Source organism: Acinonyx jubatus, chromosome X (assembly GCF_027475565.1).
Source record: "Acinonyx jubatus isolate Ajub_Pintada_27869175 chromosome X, VMU_Ajub_asm_v1.0, whole genome shotgun sequence".
NCBI lineage: Eukaryota > Metazoa > Chordata > Mammalia > Carnivora > Felidae > Acinonyx > Acinonyx jubatus.
In genome coordinates, this window is record NC_069389.1 from 14,355,913 (window position 1) to 14,369,504 (window position 13,592).

Below are 13,592 nucleotides of genomic sequence, written 5' to 3' on the forward strand. Positions count from 1 at the left end.
ATACTGTTCTGGGAAAAAGAGACAGTGACACAAAAGATTACATACTGTATGATTCTACTAATATCAAGTTCTAGAACAGGCAAAACTCATCTATGATAGGGAAAATATTAGAATGGTGTTTCTCCAAGGTTGGGGGCGGGGGCAGGTCTTACTGGGTAGAAGCATGAGGGAACTTTCTGGGATGATGGAAATGTTCTTCTTTTTGATGGCGGGTGGTCGGGGGAGGTATACATATTTGCCAAAACTTGTTGAACTGTTCACTGTATGAAATTAAACTCAATTTAAAGAAAAAGAAATAAAGCAGAATGAAAAAAAACCCAAAGATTTTCACTTTAATATACAAACCCTATAATCTCCCCGTGGATAAGATGATCGTCTTCTTTTGTGTGATAGGGGAAATTCCACTTCCAATGAGTTGGAGCTGTGTCTTTTTAAAGTTGCTAGATGGCTCATTTGTGAAACTGCCTGGTCACCTGGGACTGGTAAACCATCTACTCCTGAAAAGCAACACATAAAAAAGTTACTTCACAGACTTACCACCATAACAAACTGAATATGGATCTGTCCTCCGAATTCCAACTTCAACTGAATTGGAGTCCTGGTTGAATTTTAGAGAGTGACAAAACAATAACTTTTCCATTAGTGATTTCGAATAAACCTTTAAAATTGAAGGGCTAATATTGCCACACCCAGGAATAAGAATCAAGATCAAACACAAATTCAAAACTGTGAAGTGAATGCTTCACAACTTAAAGGCTACAGAGTAAAAGCTGGAAACAAATGAACAAGAAAACACAATTCCCAGCTTCTTTTTAAAAGGGGCCCAGGGGTGCCTGGGTGGCTCAGTCGGTTAAGCGTCCGACTTCAGCTCAGGTCATGATCTCACGGTTTGTGAGTTCGAGCCCCGCGTCGGGCTCTGTGCTGACAGCTCAGAGCCTGGAGCCTGTTTCAGATTCTGTGTCTCCCTCTCTCTCTCTGACCCTCCCCCATTCATGCTGTTTCTCTCTCTGTCTCAAAAGTAAATAAACGTTAAAAAAAATTAAAATAAAAAAAAAAAAAGGAGCCCAAAAGGCTTTGTACTTAGGGAGGCAGCTGGCCTCCAAATGTGAGTCAGGAGACTGTTCTGGCTCAGGCCCCCACCACGGTAAGGACTGGGCAGACCACAAAGACACTGCCCCGCCATCTGCCAGGTCAGAATGGCTTGAGATCATCTCTAAGGTCACTTGAACTCTAAGATTATGACTGTTCCATTTTATATGGAACTGTTCCATAGTTACATTTTATATTAAACCTAGATAAATGTATGTGAAGTATAAACCCCTGAATATTCTAGAATTATGTAGGCTCACTTATGGTTCTGAGTCATTTAAGTCTGCAACTAGAAAAAGACATGGAGCGCAAGATCATCCTATTACACCCCGTAGTAGAGACTTGGGTGCTGGCATTACGGTACTGGGAGGGGCGCCTTAATAACAGACCTCCTTCCCTTTAGCCATCCTGAGCCAGGGAAGGGGTGGGAGGCAGAATGAAGGGAGAATGAACTCCCAGGTGAGATAAATGCAGGCTAATATGGTGGGAAAAATTCAATTAGAAAATACCTCCAATTTGAGCTGCAACTTCCTTTTTTATTTTTTAAACTGGTTGTTTTATTATAAGACTAATAATGAATAATTAAACCGGGGTATTTTCATACAAAGGAAGACTACACAGCAATGAGAATGAACCAACTACTGTTACACACGAGGACGAATCTCACAACCATAACACGGAGTAAAAGCCAGACACCAAAGAATATAGTTGTGATGTGATTTATAATAAGAAACATGTATTTGGTCTTCATCCGTTTCTGGCCCAGCCCCTACAACCCTTGGAATTTCTTAAGTGAGGAGAGTGATAAAGGTGTCTTTTGTTATATTAATGAAGTGACTTTTGGAAAGCCCCAGGATCACCTAAGGATAGGGGGCCTGGTCACCAGGGGAAGCAAGCTGTGATTAGAGGACTGGAACTTTAAGTCCCACCCACTGACCTTGCGGAAGGGAGAGGGGCCGGGGGTTGAATTAGTTGCCAGTGGCCAGTGAGTTAATCAATTATGACTATGTAATGAAGCCTCCATAAAAACCCAAAGCACAGGGTTGGGAGAGCTTCTGGGTTGGTGAACACATGCAGATGTGGGAAGGATGGTCTGCTCTGAAAGGGTATGGAGGCTCCGTGTCCTCTCCCCATACCTTGTCCTCTCCCCATACCTTGTCCTATGCATCTCTTCCATCTGGCTGTTCCACAGTTACATCCTTTTATAATAAACCAGTAATCTAGGAAGTAAAGTGTTCCTCTGAGTTCTGTGAGCTACTCTAGCAAATCAATCAAACCTGAGGAGGGGGTCACAGGAACCTTTTATAGCCATGCAATCAGAAGCACAGGTAATAGCCCAGGCTTGTGACTGGTGTCTGAAGGCTGCACGGGCCGGGGCGGGGGCAGTCTTCTGGGACTGAGCCCCTTAACCTGTGGAATCTGACGCTATCTCTGGGTAGATAGTGTCAGAATTGAGTTGAATTCTCAGACACCCTGCTTATGTCCAAGATTTGCTTGGTGTTAAGTGAGAATCTCCCACCACCACTACTAACACACACTGTGCAACTTGATCCAGGAACCTAAAAAAGTTGTATATGATTCAATTGTTCTAAAGCTCAAAAATCGGCAAAAGTAATCAATGGTGGGAGATGTCAGGATAGTGCTACCTTGCAAGAGGTACGGTAATGCCTGGAAGGAAGGTGAAGGCTGATTCTGGGGAGCTCATACCCTTCTATTTCTTGGTGTGAGTGCTGGTTACATGTGTGTGTTAACTTGAAAATTCTTTAAGCTGTATATTTATACATATACACATTTATACATATACACATTTATACATATACATACACATATGATTTATACATATTTTTGTATGTGATAGATTTCTATTAAAAAATCTACCTAAAAAAATAAGCTTTTAAAAAATTCAGAATGGGGCGCCTGGGTGGCGCAGTCGGTTAAGCATCCGACTTCAGCCAGGTCACGATCTCGGGGTCTGTGAGTTTGAGCCCCGCGTCAGGCTCTGGGCTGATGGCTCAGAGCCTGGAGCCTGTTTCCGATTCTGTGTCTCCCTCTCTCTCTGCCCCTCCCCCGTTCATGTTCTGTCTCTCTCTGTCCCAAAAATAAATAAACGTTGAAAAAAAAAAATTCAGAATCTAAAGTAGTCCCTAACCAATAAATATCATAACCTTTAAATATATTTCCTTTTTTCTTACCCTATGTATATTTTATATAGTTTAAATCACACTCTACATATATCCTGAACAATTCTGTATGTCATATATAATTTTTAAAATATTTTTCTCGGGGCGCCTGGGTGGCTCAGTCGGTTGAGCATCCGACTTCGGCTCAGGTCATGATCTCGCTGTCCGTGAGTTCAAGCCCCGCTTCGGGCTCTGTGCTGACAGCTCAGAGCCTGGAGCCTGCTTCGGATTCTGTGTCTCCCTCTCTCTCTGACCCTCCCCCATTCATGCTCTGTCTCTCTCTGTCTCAAAAATAAATAAACATTAAAAAAAAATTAAAAAAAAATATTTTTCTCCTTTATTTTTTATTTATTTTTAATTGAAATATACTTGACATACAATAATTTAAAAAATATTTTAGAAATGCCTGCATAATATTCCACAGTGTGGATGTCCATACGTTATCTGTTTTCTGTTGTGGAACATTTATATTGCTTCTAATTTTTCACTATTTTGCTATAATGATGGGTACACATTCAAATGTAAATATTTATGCACATCTCTGAAAGGTTCCTTATAACGGATATTTAGAAGAATCACCAGGTTAAAGGGTTCCTGATAGGTGCTTCCAAAGTGTCCAAAAAGGTCACAGTAACTTACATTTATAATGAGAACTACCATGCAATAGTTCTTCTCCATTACCAGTAAAGTGAATTACCATGTAAAAATTGCTAATTTGGTAAATTAAAGTTCAAAGTCTGTATCCCATTTTAACTTGCATTTTTTGTTACTAATGCAGTGGAATATTTTCCAAATGTTTTCTATCCATTAAGATTTCTTGTGCTGTGATCTATTATTTTTCATGTCCTCTGCTCAGTGCCCTGTTGGAATTTCAGTGTTTCCTGTTTGATTTGTATGAGGTCTTGCTATCTTAAGAATAACAACCCTAGAGGGGCACCTGCGTGGCTCAGTCGATTAAGTGTCTGACTTAGGCTCAGGTCATGATCTCACCATTCCTGGGTTCGAGCCCCACATCGGGCTCTGTGCTGACAGCTCAGAGCCTAGAGCCTGCTTGAGATCTGTGTCTCCCTGTCTCTTTCTGCCCCTCCCCTGCTCTCACAACTGTCTCTCTCTCAAAAATAAACAAACATTAAAACATTTAAAAAAAAAAAAAGAGTAACAACCCTTGACAATGTATATTTTCAGCAAATATTTTTCTCAAGTGGTGATGTAATTTTGAACTAATCAGTTTTTGAGATAGGGAGAGGTTCTATTTTTACTTCATCAAATTCATTAATATTTTTGTGATTTCTTGAACTGCTGTATGCTCCATCTTTCACTAGGAATAGAAAAACATTCAACTATATTTTCTCCTAGTTTTCCATACTTCCATTCATTAGATATTCAGCTCTTTAATCCATCTTGAAATTATTTAAGTGTGTGATATGAGGTGAAATCCAAAGGGCTTTTCTCCCCAAATAGTTAAGCATCTGTACCAGCATGATTTACTATCTATGCTTCTCTTATTAATACTACAGTATATTAATTCTAAATTCTTTGCTCTTTTTGTGAGCTTCCTGCTGCATTAAATCTGGCTCTTTATTTCAAAACTAGTACCATCATATTTTAATAATTGTACTTTCAAAATGTTCTAGCGTTTGATATGGTAAATTACCACCTGTCCCTTAAACAGATTTTCTTAAGATTTTCTTTCTTTTTTTTTTTAGTTATACAAGAATGTTTTTTCTCCTCTAGGAACAATTTGTGTCTCTCCACATACTCAAGCCTTATTTTAAGACCTTCAGTAAAGTAGTTTTTGCTTTCTTTTCATACAGATTCTGCTATTTTTATCCATTTATTCCTTAGAATTTTTAATATTTATTTGTAGCTGTTATCAGCTGGGTTTTTCCCATACATATATAATTTTTTTAATGTAAACTCTACGTGCAATGTGGGGCTTAACTTCACAACCCCGAGACTAAGAGTCACCTGCTCTGCCAACTGAACCAGCCAGCCACCCCACCCTATATATGTTATAAATGCTTGATGTTAGTATATGAGAAAACAATTTGCTTTTATAATTAAAAAAATGTATTGTCTAAACTGACTCTAGAAAAAATAGAAAATCTCAACAGACCTATAACAGGTCTGTTGAGAAATTGAATCAGTCCTCACAAACCTCCCAGCAAGGGAAAGGCCTGGACCAGAGGGCTTCACTGCTGGATCTACCAAATAGTTAAAGAATTAACACCAGTCTTTTTCAACTTCCTCCAAAAAACTAAAGAAGAGGGAACACTTCCTAACTCATTCTGTGAGGCAAGAATTACCCGGTTACCAAAGCCAGATAGACATTACAAGAAAAGAAAATCACAGACCAATATCCCTTATTGAATATAGATGCAAAAATCCTCAACAAAATAATAGCGAATCTAATCCACCAGGAAATTAAAAGGATTATTCACCATGACCAAGAGGGACTGATCCCAGGAATGCAAGGGTAGTTCAACAAAAGAAAACCAATCAATCAGTGTAACATCCCACATTAATAGAACAAAGGGAAAAAACATGATGTTACATATATTTTACCACACACACACACAAAAAAACTACCTGGTCACCTTTTCTGAAATTCCTTATTCTAAATTTTTGCTTCAGTTAGAAAGATCAAAGGGATCAGACTATAAGGACCAGACTGCAACCTCCTTTGCTTCACTAAACATGTGTTGGTCTTCCAAACTACTACTTTTAGATCTACTGCAACCACTTCAACAGCTCTTAGTTTTCTTTCATGTGGATAGGTCATGATTCATTCAACTAGTCCCTGTTCATGGATATTCAAGTTACTATTAAAGTTTTGCCCATGCAAAGCACACTGCTGAACAGCCCTGCACTTCTGAAAGTAGTTCTACGGGATAAATTCCTAGCAGTAGAAATGACAGGTCAAAGGGTATCCACTCTAGCTCTCTCCCACTAAAGAGGGCTGTTGGAATCTGTAACACACTAAGAAAGTATTCTGCTGGTTCTGCATGTAGTATTAAAACCAGAACACGGAACAAGTGGTACCAAAACTTTGTGGCATCAGTTAGATCAGGGGTTGGCAAACTATAGCCTACAGACCAAACCCACCTTGCCACCTATTTTTATATAGCCCACAAGCTAAGAATGGTTTTGGTTTTTGTTTGTTTTTTATATTTTTAAATGATTAAAAAACGGGGGGAGAGACTAGGGAAGATGGCGGCATAGGAGGACGCTGGGCTCACCTCGTCCTGCTGATCACTTAGATTCCACCCACATCTGCCTAAATAACCCAGAAAACCACCAGAAGACTAGCAGAACAGACTCTTCGGAGCCAAGCATACATGAGACGCCCACAGAAGAGGGTAGGAAGGGCGGAGCGGCGGTGTGCGCTACACGGACTGGCAGGAGGGAGCCAGGACGGTGGAGGGGCGGCCCGCCCGGTAAGGCAGAGCCCCCAACTCTGGCTTGCGAAAGCAGAGGGGCTGGACTGTGTGAGTTCTGACAGCTGACAGGGCTTAACATCTGGAATGTTATAAGTCAACAGCTCTGCTCAGATAGTGGGAGGGCGAGAGGACCCTGGGAGGGAGAGGTGTTGAGTACTGGAAGACAGAGCTCAGCTCGGTGGGGAACAAAGGCATTGGGAAGCACCATCTCCCTCTCCAATCCCCCAGCCAAAATCCCAAAGGGAACCAGTTCCTGTCACTGAACTTGCTTGCACTGTGCAAACGCCCAGCACTGTGTTTCTGTGGATCCATCCTTCTGACGGGTCTGCCTCCCTCCCGGTAGCTGCAGGGCCCCTCCGGCAGGGGACCACTGACAGCAAAGCAAGTTGAGCCTGCCCCTCCCACCCCTGTGCACCTTGCGGATCCACCCCGGCTAATACACCAGATCCCATCAAAGCAGCACCACAAGCCTGGCAGTGTGCAAGTAGCCCAGACAGGGGCCACATCACTCCACAGTGAGTCCTGCCCCTGGGAGAGGGGAAGATAAGGTACACACCAGTCTGACTGTGGCCCCAGCAGTGGGCTGGGGGCAGACAACAGGTCTGACTGCGGCCCCGCCCACCAACGCAAGTTACTCCAGACAGCACGGGGGAAGAGCCCTGCAGTTCCACGCCACCCCAGGGACTATCCAAAATGAGGAAACGGAAGAAGTCTCCTCAAAAGAAACTCCAGGAAGTAGCGACAGCTAATGAACTCATCAAAAACGATTTAAGCAATATAACGGAACAAGAATTTAGAATAATAGTCATAAAATTAATCGAACAGTCAGGAGAAGCTAAAAAATGCTATAAATGAGGTGCAAAATAAAATGGAGGCGACCACACCTCGGATTGAAGAGGCAGAGGAGAGAATAGGTGATTTAGAAGATGAAATTATGGAAAAAGAGGAAGCTGAGAAAAAGAGAGATAGAAAAATCCAGGACTATGAAGGGAGAATTAGAGAACTAAGTGACACAATTAAACAGAACAATATCCGTATCATAGGAATTCCAGAAGAGGAAGAGAGAGGGAAAGGTGCTAAAGGTGTACTTGAACAAATCATAGCTGAGAACTTCCCTGATCTGGGGAAGGAAAAAGGCATTGAAATCCAAGAAGCACAGAGAACTCCCTCCAGATGTAACTTGAATCGATCTTCTGCATGACATATCATAGTGAAACTGGCAAAATACAAGGATAAAGAGAAAATTCTGAAAGCAGCTAGGGATAAACATGCTCTAACATATAAATGGAGACTGATATGACTAGCGACGGATCTATCTACTGAAACTTGGCAGGCCAGAAAGGAATGGCAGGAAATCTTCAATGTGATGAACAGAAAAAATATGCAGCTGAAAATCCTTTATCCAGCAAGTCTGTCATTTAGAATAGAAGGAGAGATAAAGGTCTTCCCAAACAAACAAAAACTGAAGGAATCATCACCACTAAAGCAGCCCTACAAGAGATCCTAAGGGGGATTCTATGAGTGAAATGTTGCAAGGACCACAAAGTACCAGAGACATCACTACAAGCATGAAACCTACAGATATCACAATGACTCTAAACCGATATCTTTCTATAATAACACTGAATATAAATGGACTAAATGCTCCAACCAAAAGACATAGGGTTTCAGAATGGATAAAAAAACAAGACGCATCTATTTATTATCTACAAGAGACTCATTTTAGACCTGAGGACACCTTCAGATTCAAAGTGAGGGGATGGAGAACTATCTGTCATGCTATTGGAAGTCAAAAGAAAGCTGGAGTAGCCATACTTATATCAGACAAACTAGACTTTAAATTAAATAAAGGCAGTAACAAGAGATGAAAAAGGGCATTATATAATAATTACAGGGTCTATCCATCAGGAAGAGCTAACAATTATAAATGTCTATGCACTGAATGCAGGAGCCCCCAAATATATAAAACAATCACAAACATAAGCAACCTTATAGATAAGAATATGGTAATTGCAGGGGACTTTAATACTCCACATACAACAATGGATGGATCATCTAGACACAAAATCAATAAAGAAACAAGGGCCCTGAATGATACATTGGATCAGATGGACTTGACAGATATATTTAGAACTCTGCATCCCAAAGCAACAAAATATACTTTCTTCTTGAGTGCACATGGAACCTTCTCCAAGATAGATCACATACTGGGTCACAAAACACCCCTTCATAAGTATAAAAGAATTGAGATCATACCATGCATACTTTCAGACCACAGTACTATGAAACTTAAAATCAACCACAGGAAAAAGTCTGGAAAACCTCCAAAAGCATGGAGGTCAAAGAACACCCTATTAAAGAATTGAATGGGTCAACCGGGCAATTAGAGAATAAATTAAAGAATATATGGAAACAAATGAAAATGAAAATACGACAATCCAAACGCTTTGGGACGCAGCGAAGGCAGTCCTGAGAGGAAAACACCTTGTAATCCAGACCTATCTCAAGAAACAAGAAAAATCCCAAATACAAAATCTAACAGCCCACCTAAAGGAAATAGAAGCAGAACAGCAAAGACACCCCAAACCCAGCAGAAGAACAGAAATAATAAAGATCAGAGCAGAAATAAGCAATATAGAATCTAAAAAACTGTAGAGCAGATCAACGAAACCAAGAGTTGGTTTTTTGAAAAAATAAACAAAATTGATAAACCTCTAGCCAGGCTTCTCAAGAAGAAAAGGGAGAGGACCCAAATAGATAAAATCATGAATGAAAATGGAATTATTACAACCAATCCCTCAGAGATACAAGCAATTATCAGGGAATACTATGAAAAATTATATGCCAACAAACTGGACAACCTGGAAGAAATGGACAAATTCCTAAACATCCACACGCTTCCAAAACTCAATCAGGAGGAAATAGAAAGCTTGAACAGACCCATAACCAGCGAAGAAATTGAATCAGTTATCAAAAATCTCCCAACAAATAAGAGTCCAGGACCAGATGGCTTCCCAGGGGAGTTCTACCAGACGTTTAAAGCAGAGATAATACCTATCCTTCTCAAGCTCTTCCAAAAAATAGAAAGACAAGGAAAACTTCCAGACTCATTCTATGAAACCAGCATTACTTTGATTCCTAAACCAGACAGAGACCCAGCAAAAAAAGAGAACTACAGGCCAATATCCCTGATGAATATGGATGCAAAAATTCTCAATAAGATACTAGCAAATCGAATTCAACGGCATATAAAAAGAATTATTCACCATGATCAAGTGGGATTCATTCCTGGGCTGCAGGGCTGGTTCAACATTCGCAAATCAATCAACGTGATACATCACATTAATAAAAGAAAAGATAAGAACTATATGATCCTGTCAACCGATGCAGAAAAGGCCTTTGACAAAATTCAGCACCCTTTCTTAATAAAAAACCTTCAAAAAGTCGGGATAGAAGGAACATACTTAAAGATCATAAAAGCCATTTATGAAAAGCCCACAGCTAACATCATCCTCAATGGGGAAAAACTGAGAGCTTTTTCCCTGAGATCAGGAACACGACAGGGATGTCTACTCTCACTGCTGTTGTTTAACATAGTGTTGGAAGTGCTAGCATCAGCAATCAGACAACAAAAGGAAATCAAAGGCATCAACACTGGCAAAGATGAAGTCAAGCTTTCACTTTTTGCAGATGACATGATACTATACATGGAAAACCCAACAGACTCCACCAAAAGTCTGCTAGAACTGATACATGAATTCAGCTAAGTCGTAGAATACAAAATCAATGTACAGAAATCAGTTGCATTCTTATACACTAATAATGAAGCAACAGAAAGACAAATAAAGAAACTGATCCCATTCACAGTTGCACCAAGAAGTATAACATACCTAGGAATAAACCTAACCAAAGATGTAAAAGATCTGTATGCTGAAAATTACAGAAAGCTTATGAAGGAAATTGAAGAAGATATAAAGAAATGGAAAAACATTCCATGCTCATGGATTGGAAGAATAAATATTGTCAAAATGTCAATAGTACCCAAAGCTATCTACACATTCAATGCAGTCCGAATCAAAATTGCACCAGCATTCTTCTCGAAGCTAGAACAAGCAATCCTAAAATTCATATGGAAGCACAAAAGGCCCCGAATAGCCAAAGTAATTTTGAAGAAGAAGACCAAAGCGGGAGGCATCACAATCCCAGGCTTTAGCCTCTACTACAAAGCTGTAATCATCAAGACAGCATGGTATTGGCACGAAAACAGACACATAGATCAATGGAATAGAACAGAAGCCCTGGAATTAAACCCAAAAAAGTATGGCCAACTCATCTTTGACAAAGCAGGAAAGAATATCCAATGGAAAAAAGACAGTCTCTTTAACAAATGGTGCTGGGAGAACTGGACAGCAACATGCACAAGGATGAAACTAGACCACTTGCTTACACCATTCACAAAAACAAACTCAAAACGGATAAAGGACCTGAATGTGAGACAGGAAACCATCAAAACCCTAGAGGAGAAAGCAGGAAAAAACCTCTCTGACCTCAGCCGCAGCAATCTCTTACTTGACACATCCCCAAAGGCAAGGGAATTAAAAGCAAAAATGAACTATTGGGACCTCATAAAGATAAAAGCCTCTGCACTGCAAAGGAAACAATCAATACAACTAAAAGGCAACCAATGGAATGGGAAAAGATATTTGCAAATGACATATCGGACAAAGGGCTAGTATCCAAAATCTATAAAGAGCTCACCAAACTCCACACCCAGAAAACAAATAACCCAGTGAAGAAATGGGCAGAAAACATGAATAGACACTTCACTAAAGAAGACATCCAGATGGCCAACAGGCACATGAAAAGATGCTCAACGTCGCTCCTCATCAGGGAAATACAAATCAAAACCACACTCAGGTATCACCTCATGCCAGTCAGAGTGGCCAAAATGAACAAATCAGGAGACTATAGATGCTGGAGAGGATGTAGAGAAACGGGAACCCTCTTCCACTTTGTGTGAAAGCAAATTGGTGCAGCCACTCTGGAAAACAGTGTGGAGGTTCCTCAAAAAATTAAAAATAGATCTACCCTGTGACCCAGCAATAGCACTGCTAGGAATTTACGCAAGGGATACAGGAGTGCTGATGCATAGGGGCACTTGTACCCCAATGTTTATAGCAGCACTTTCAACAATAGCCAAATTATGGAAAGAGCTAAATGTCCATCAACTGATGAATGGATAAAGAAATTGTGGTTTATATACACAATGGAGTACTACGTGGCAATGAGAAAGAATGAAATATGGCCCTTTGTAGCAACATGGATGGAAATGGAGAGTGTGATGCTAAGTGAAATAAGCCATACAGAGAAAGACAGATACCATATGGTTTCACTCTTATGTGGATCCTGAGAAACTTAACAGGAACCCATGGGGGAGGGGAAGGAAAAAAAAAAAAAGAGGTTAGCGTGGGAGAGAGCCAAAGCATAAGAGACTGTTAAAAACTGAGAACAAACTGAGGGTTGATGGGGAGTGGGAGGGAGTGGAGGGTGGGTGATGGGCATTGAGGAGGGCACCTTTTGGGATGAGCACTGGGTGTTGTATGGAAACCAATTTGACAATAAATTTCATATGTTGAAGAAAAAAAAATAAACTCAAAATTCTGATGGTCTAAGATGGTCCTTCTGGACCCCTCCCTCCTCCGACACAGAAAGAGAAAGGATAAAGGTTCAACTCGTCCCAGGAAATCAGCACCAGGTACTTAATAAGTGGCCAAGTCTCAAAAGCTTGTAGGTGCTGGCATCCCATGAGCGGTAGTGGGAACCACCCCAAAGCCTCCTTCTGCCGCACTGGTGAACAGGAGTCTGTGAAGTGCAGAATTAACCTCGGAGCAAAGCAAATGCTCGCCTCCCAGGAGGGCCCCCAGCCACTAAGCCAAGTTGCTTTCATGCCCTAGGGATCGCTCCACGGCTCTGTGGCGTGGACACATACCAGATGGCCTTGACAGACCTGTTCTGGTGCCAGGGCCCGCCACGCCACGCTCCGGACACACAGGGAAACAGATCACGGCACCTCAGCCTCCCAAGTGGCGACAGCCGAGGTTATCTGGCCACGAGAAGTCCTGCAAAGAACCACCGCCCTCGTGCTGGAAGCCAGACCCCGCCTCTCGCCATGCTGACCGCCAGCCGCAGTGACACCTCAGACGCCATGAGCCCCGGTGACGCCACTAGCCCCAGGGGCCCCTCGAGCCCCTGAAACACCATGAACCCCAAGGACACCGTGGTCCAGATCCGGCATGCAACACCTGGGTTCCTAAATGCCCCCTGAGCAAACAGCCACAGCGGCCCAGAGGCCACCACCGGACACGCCCTGGTCGGTGCCAAGATGACGGTTTGGTGGCCTGTGAGGCCCTCTAGCCAGGCACAGCGCGAACGCTGTCGGGGTGAGGAAAGAGGTAGAAGCTGGTGGGACGGCTTGGGGAAGGGCCCCTTACCCTCTTCCTCAGACATCGTGAGGCAGGGAATCCCTCTCTGAGCTCCTTGGCCTCGGCGTCGACGGTGCGGTCAAACAGCGACTGCCCACTCGGCGACTGCAGGGCACGGAGGCACCACACGGAAGGCGCACACAAGTCCCGGCCCAAGCCCCGCTTCTGCGACTGCGCGGCAGCGCACGCTCGGGAAGAGCGACTATTGCGGGGGGGCGGGGCGGGACGGGGCGGGGGGTAATGGTGCCTTTAGGTGTGGTGCCTCCCTCCCTTTCCACCTACGTGGATACATTTTTAAGTGTGCCCCTCCCCCATGTAAACAGGTCGCCGGTGTAATTCTGCTCTTCCCAAAATGCTCTTCACACAATACGTCACAGAAAAAGTGTAGAATCTAAGAATTC

At 42.2% G+C, this 13,592-nt stretch overlaps 1 protein-coding gene across 1 annotated transcript in view; it reads right to left on the reverse strand.

Moving 5' to 3' along the window:
* BEND2 (BEN domain containing 2) overlaps positions 1-13,340 on the reverse strand; it is a 54,852-nt gene extending 41,512 nt beyond the window's left edge. The window contains 2 exon segments of the mRNA XM_053201961.1: positions 346-497; positions 13,201-13,340. Coding sequence (XP_053057936.1) covers positions 346-497; positions 13,201-13,216 — 168 coding nt within the window. The 5' untranslated portion in view covers positions 13,217-13,340.
* Positions 13,341-13,592: the final 252 nt, after the last annotated feature.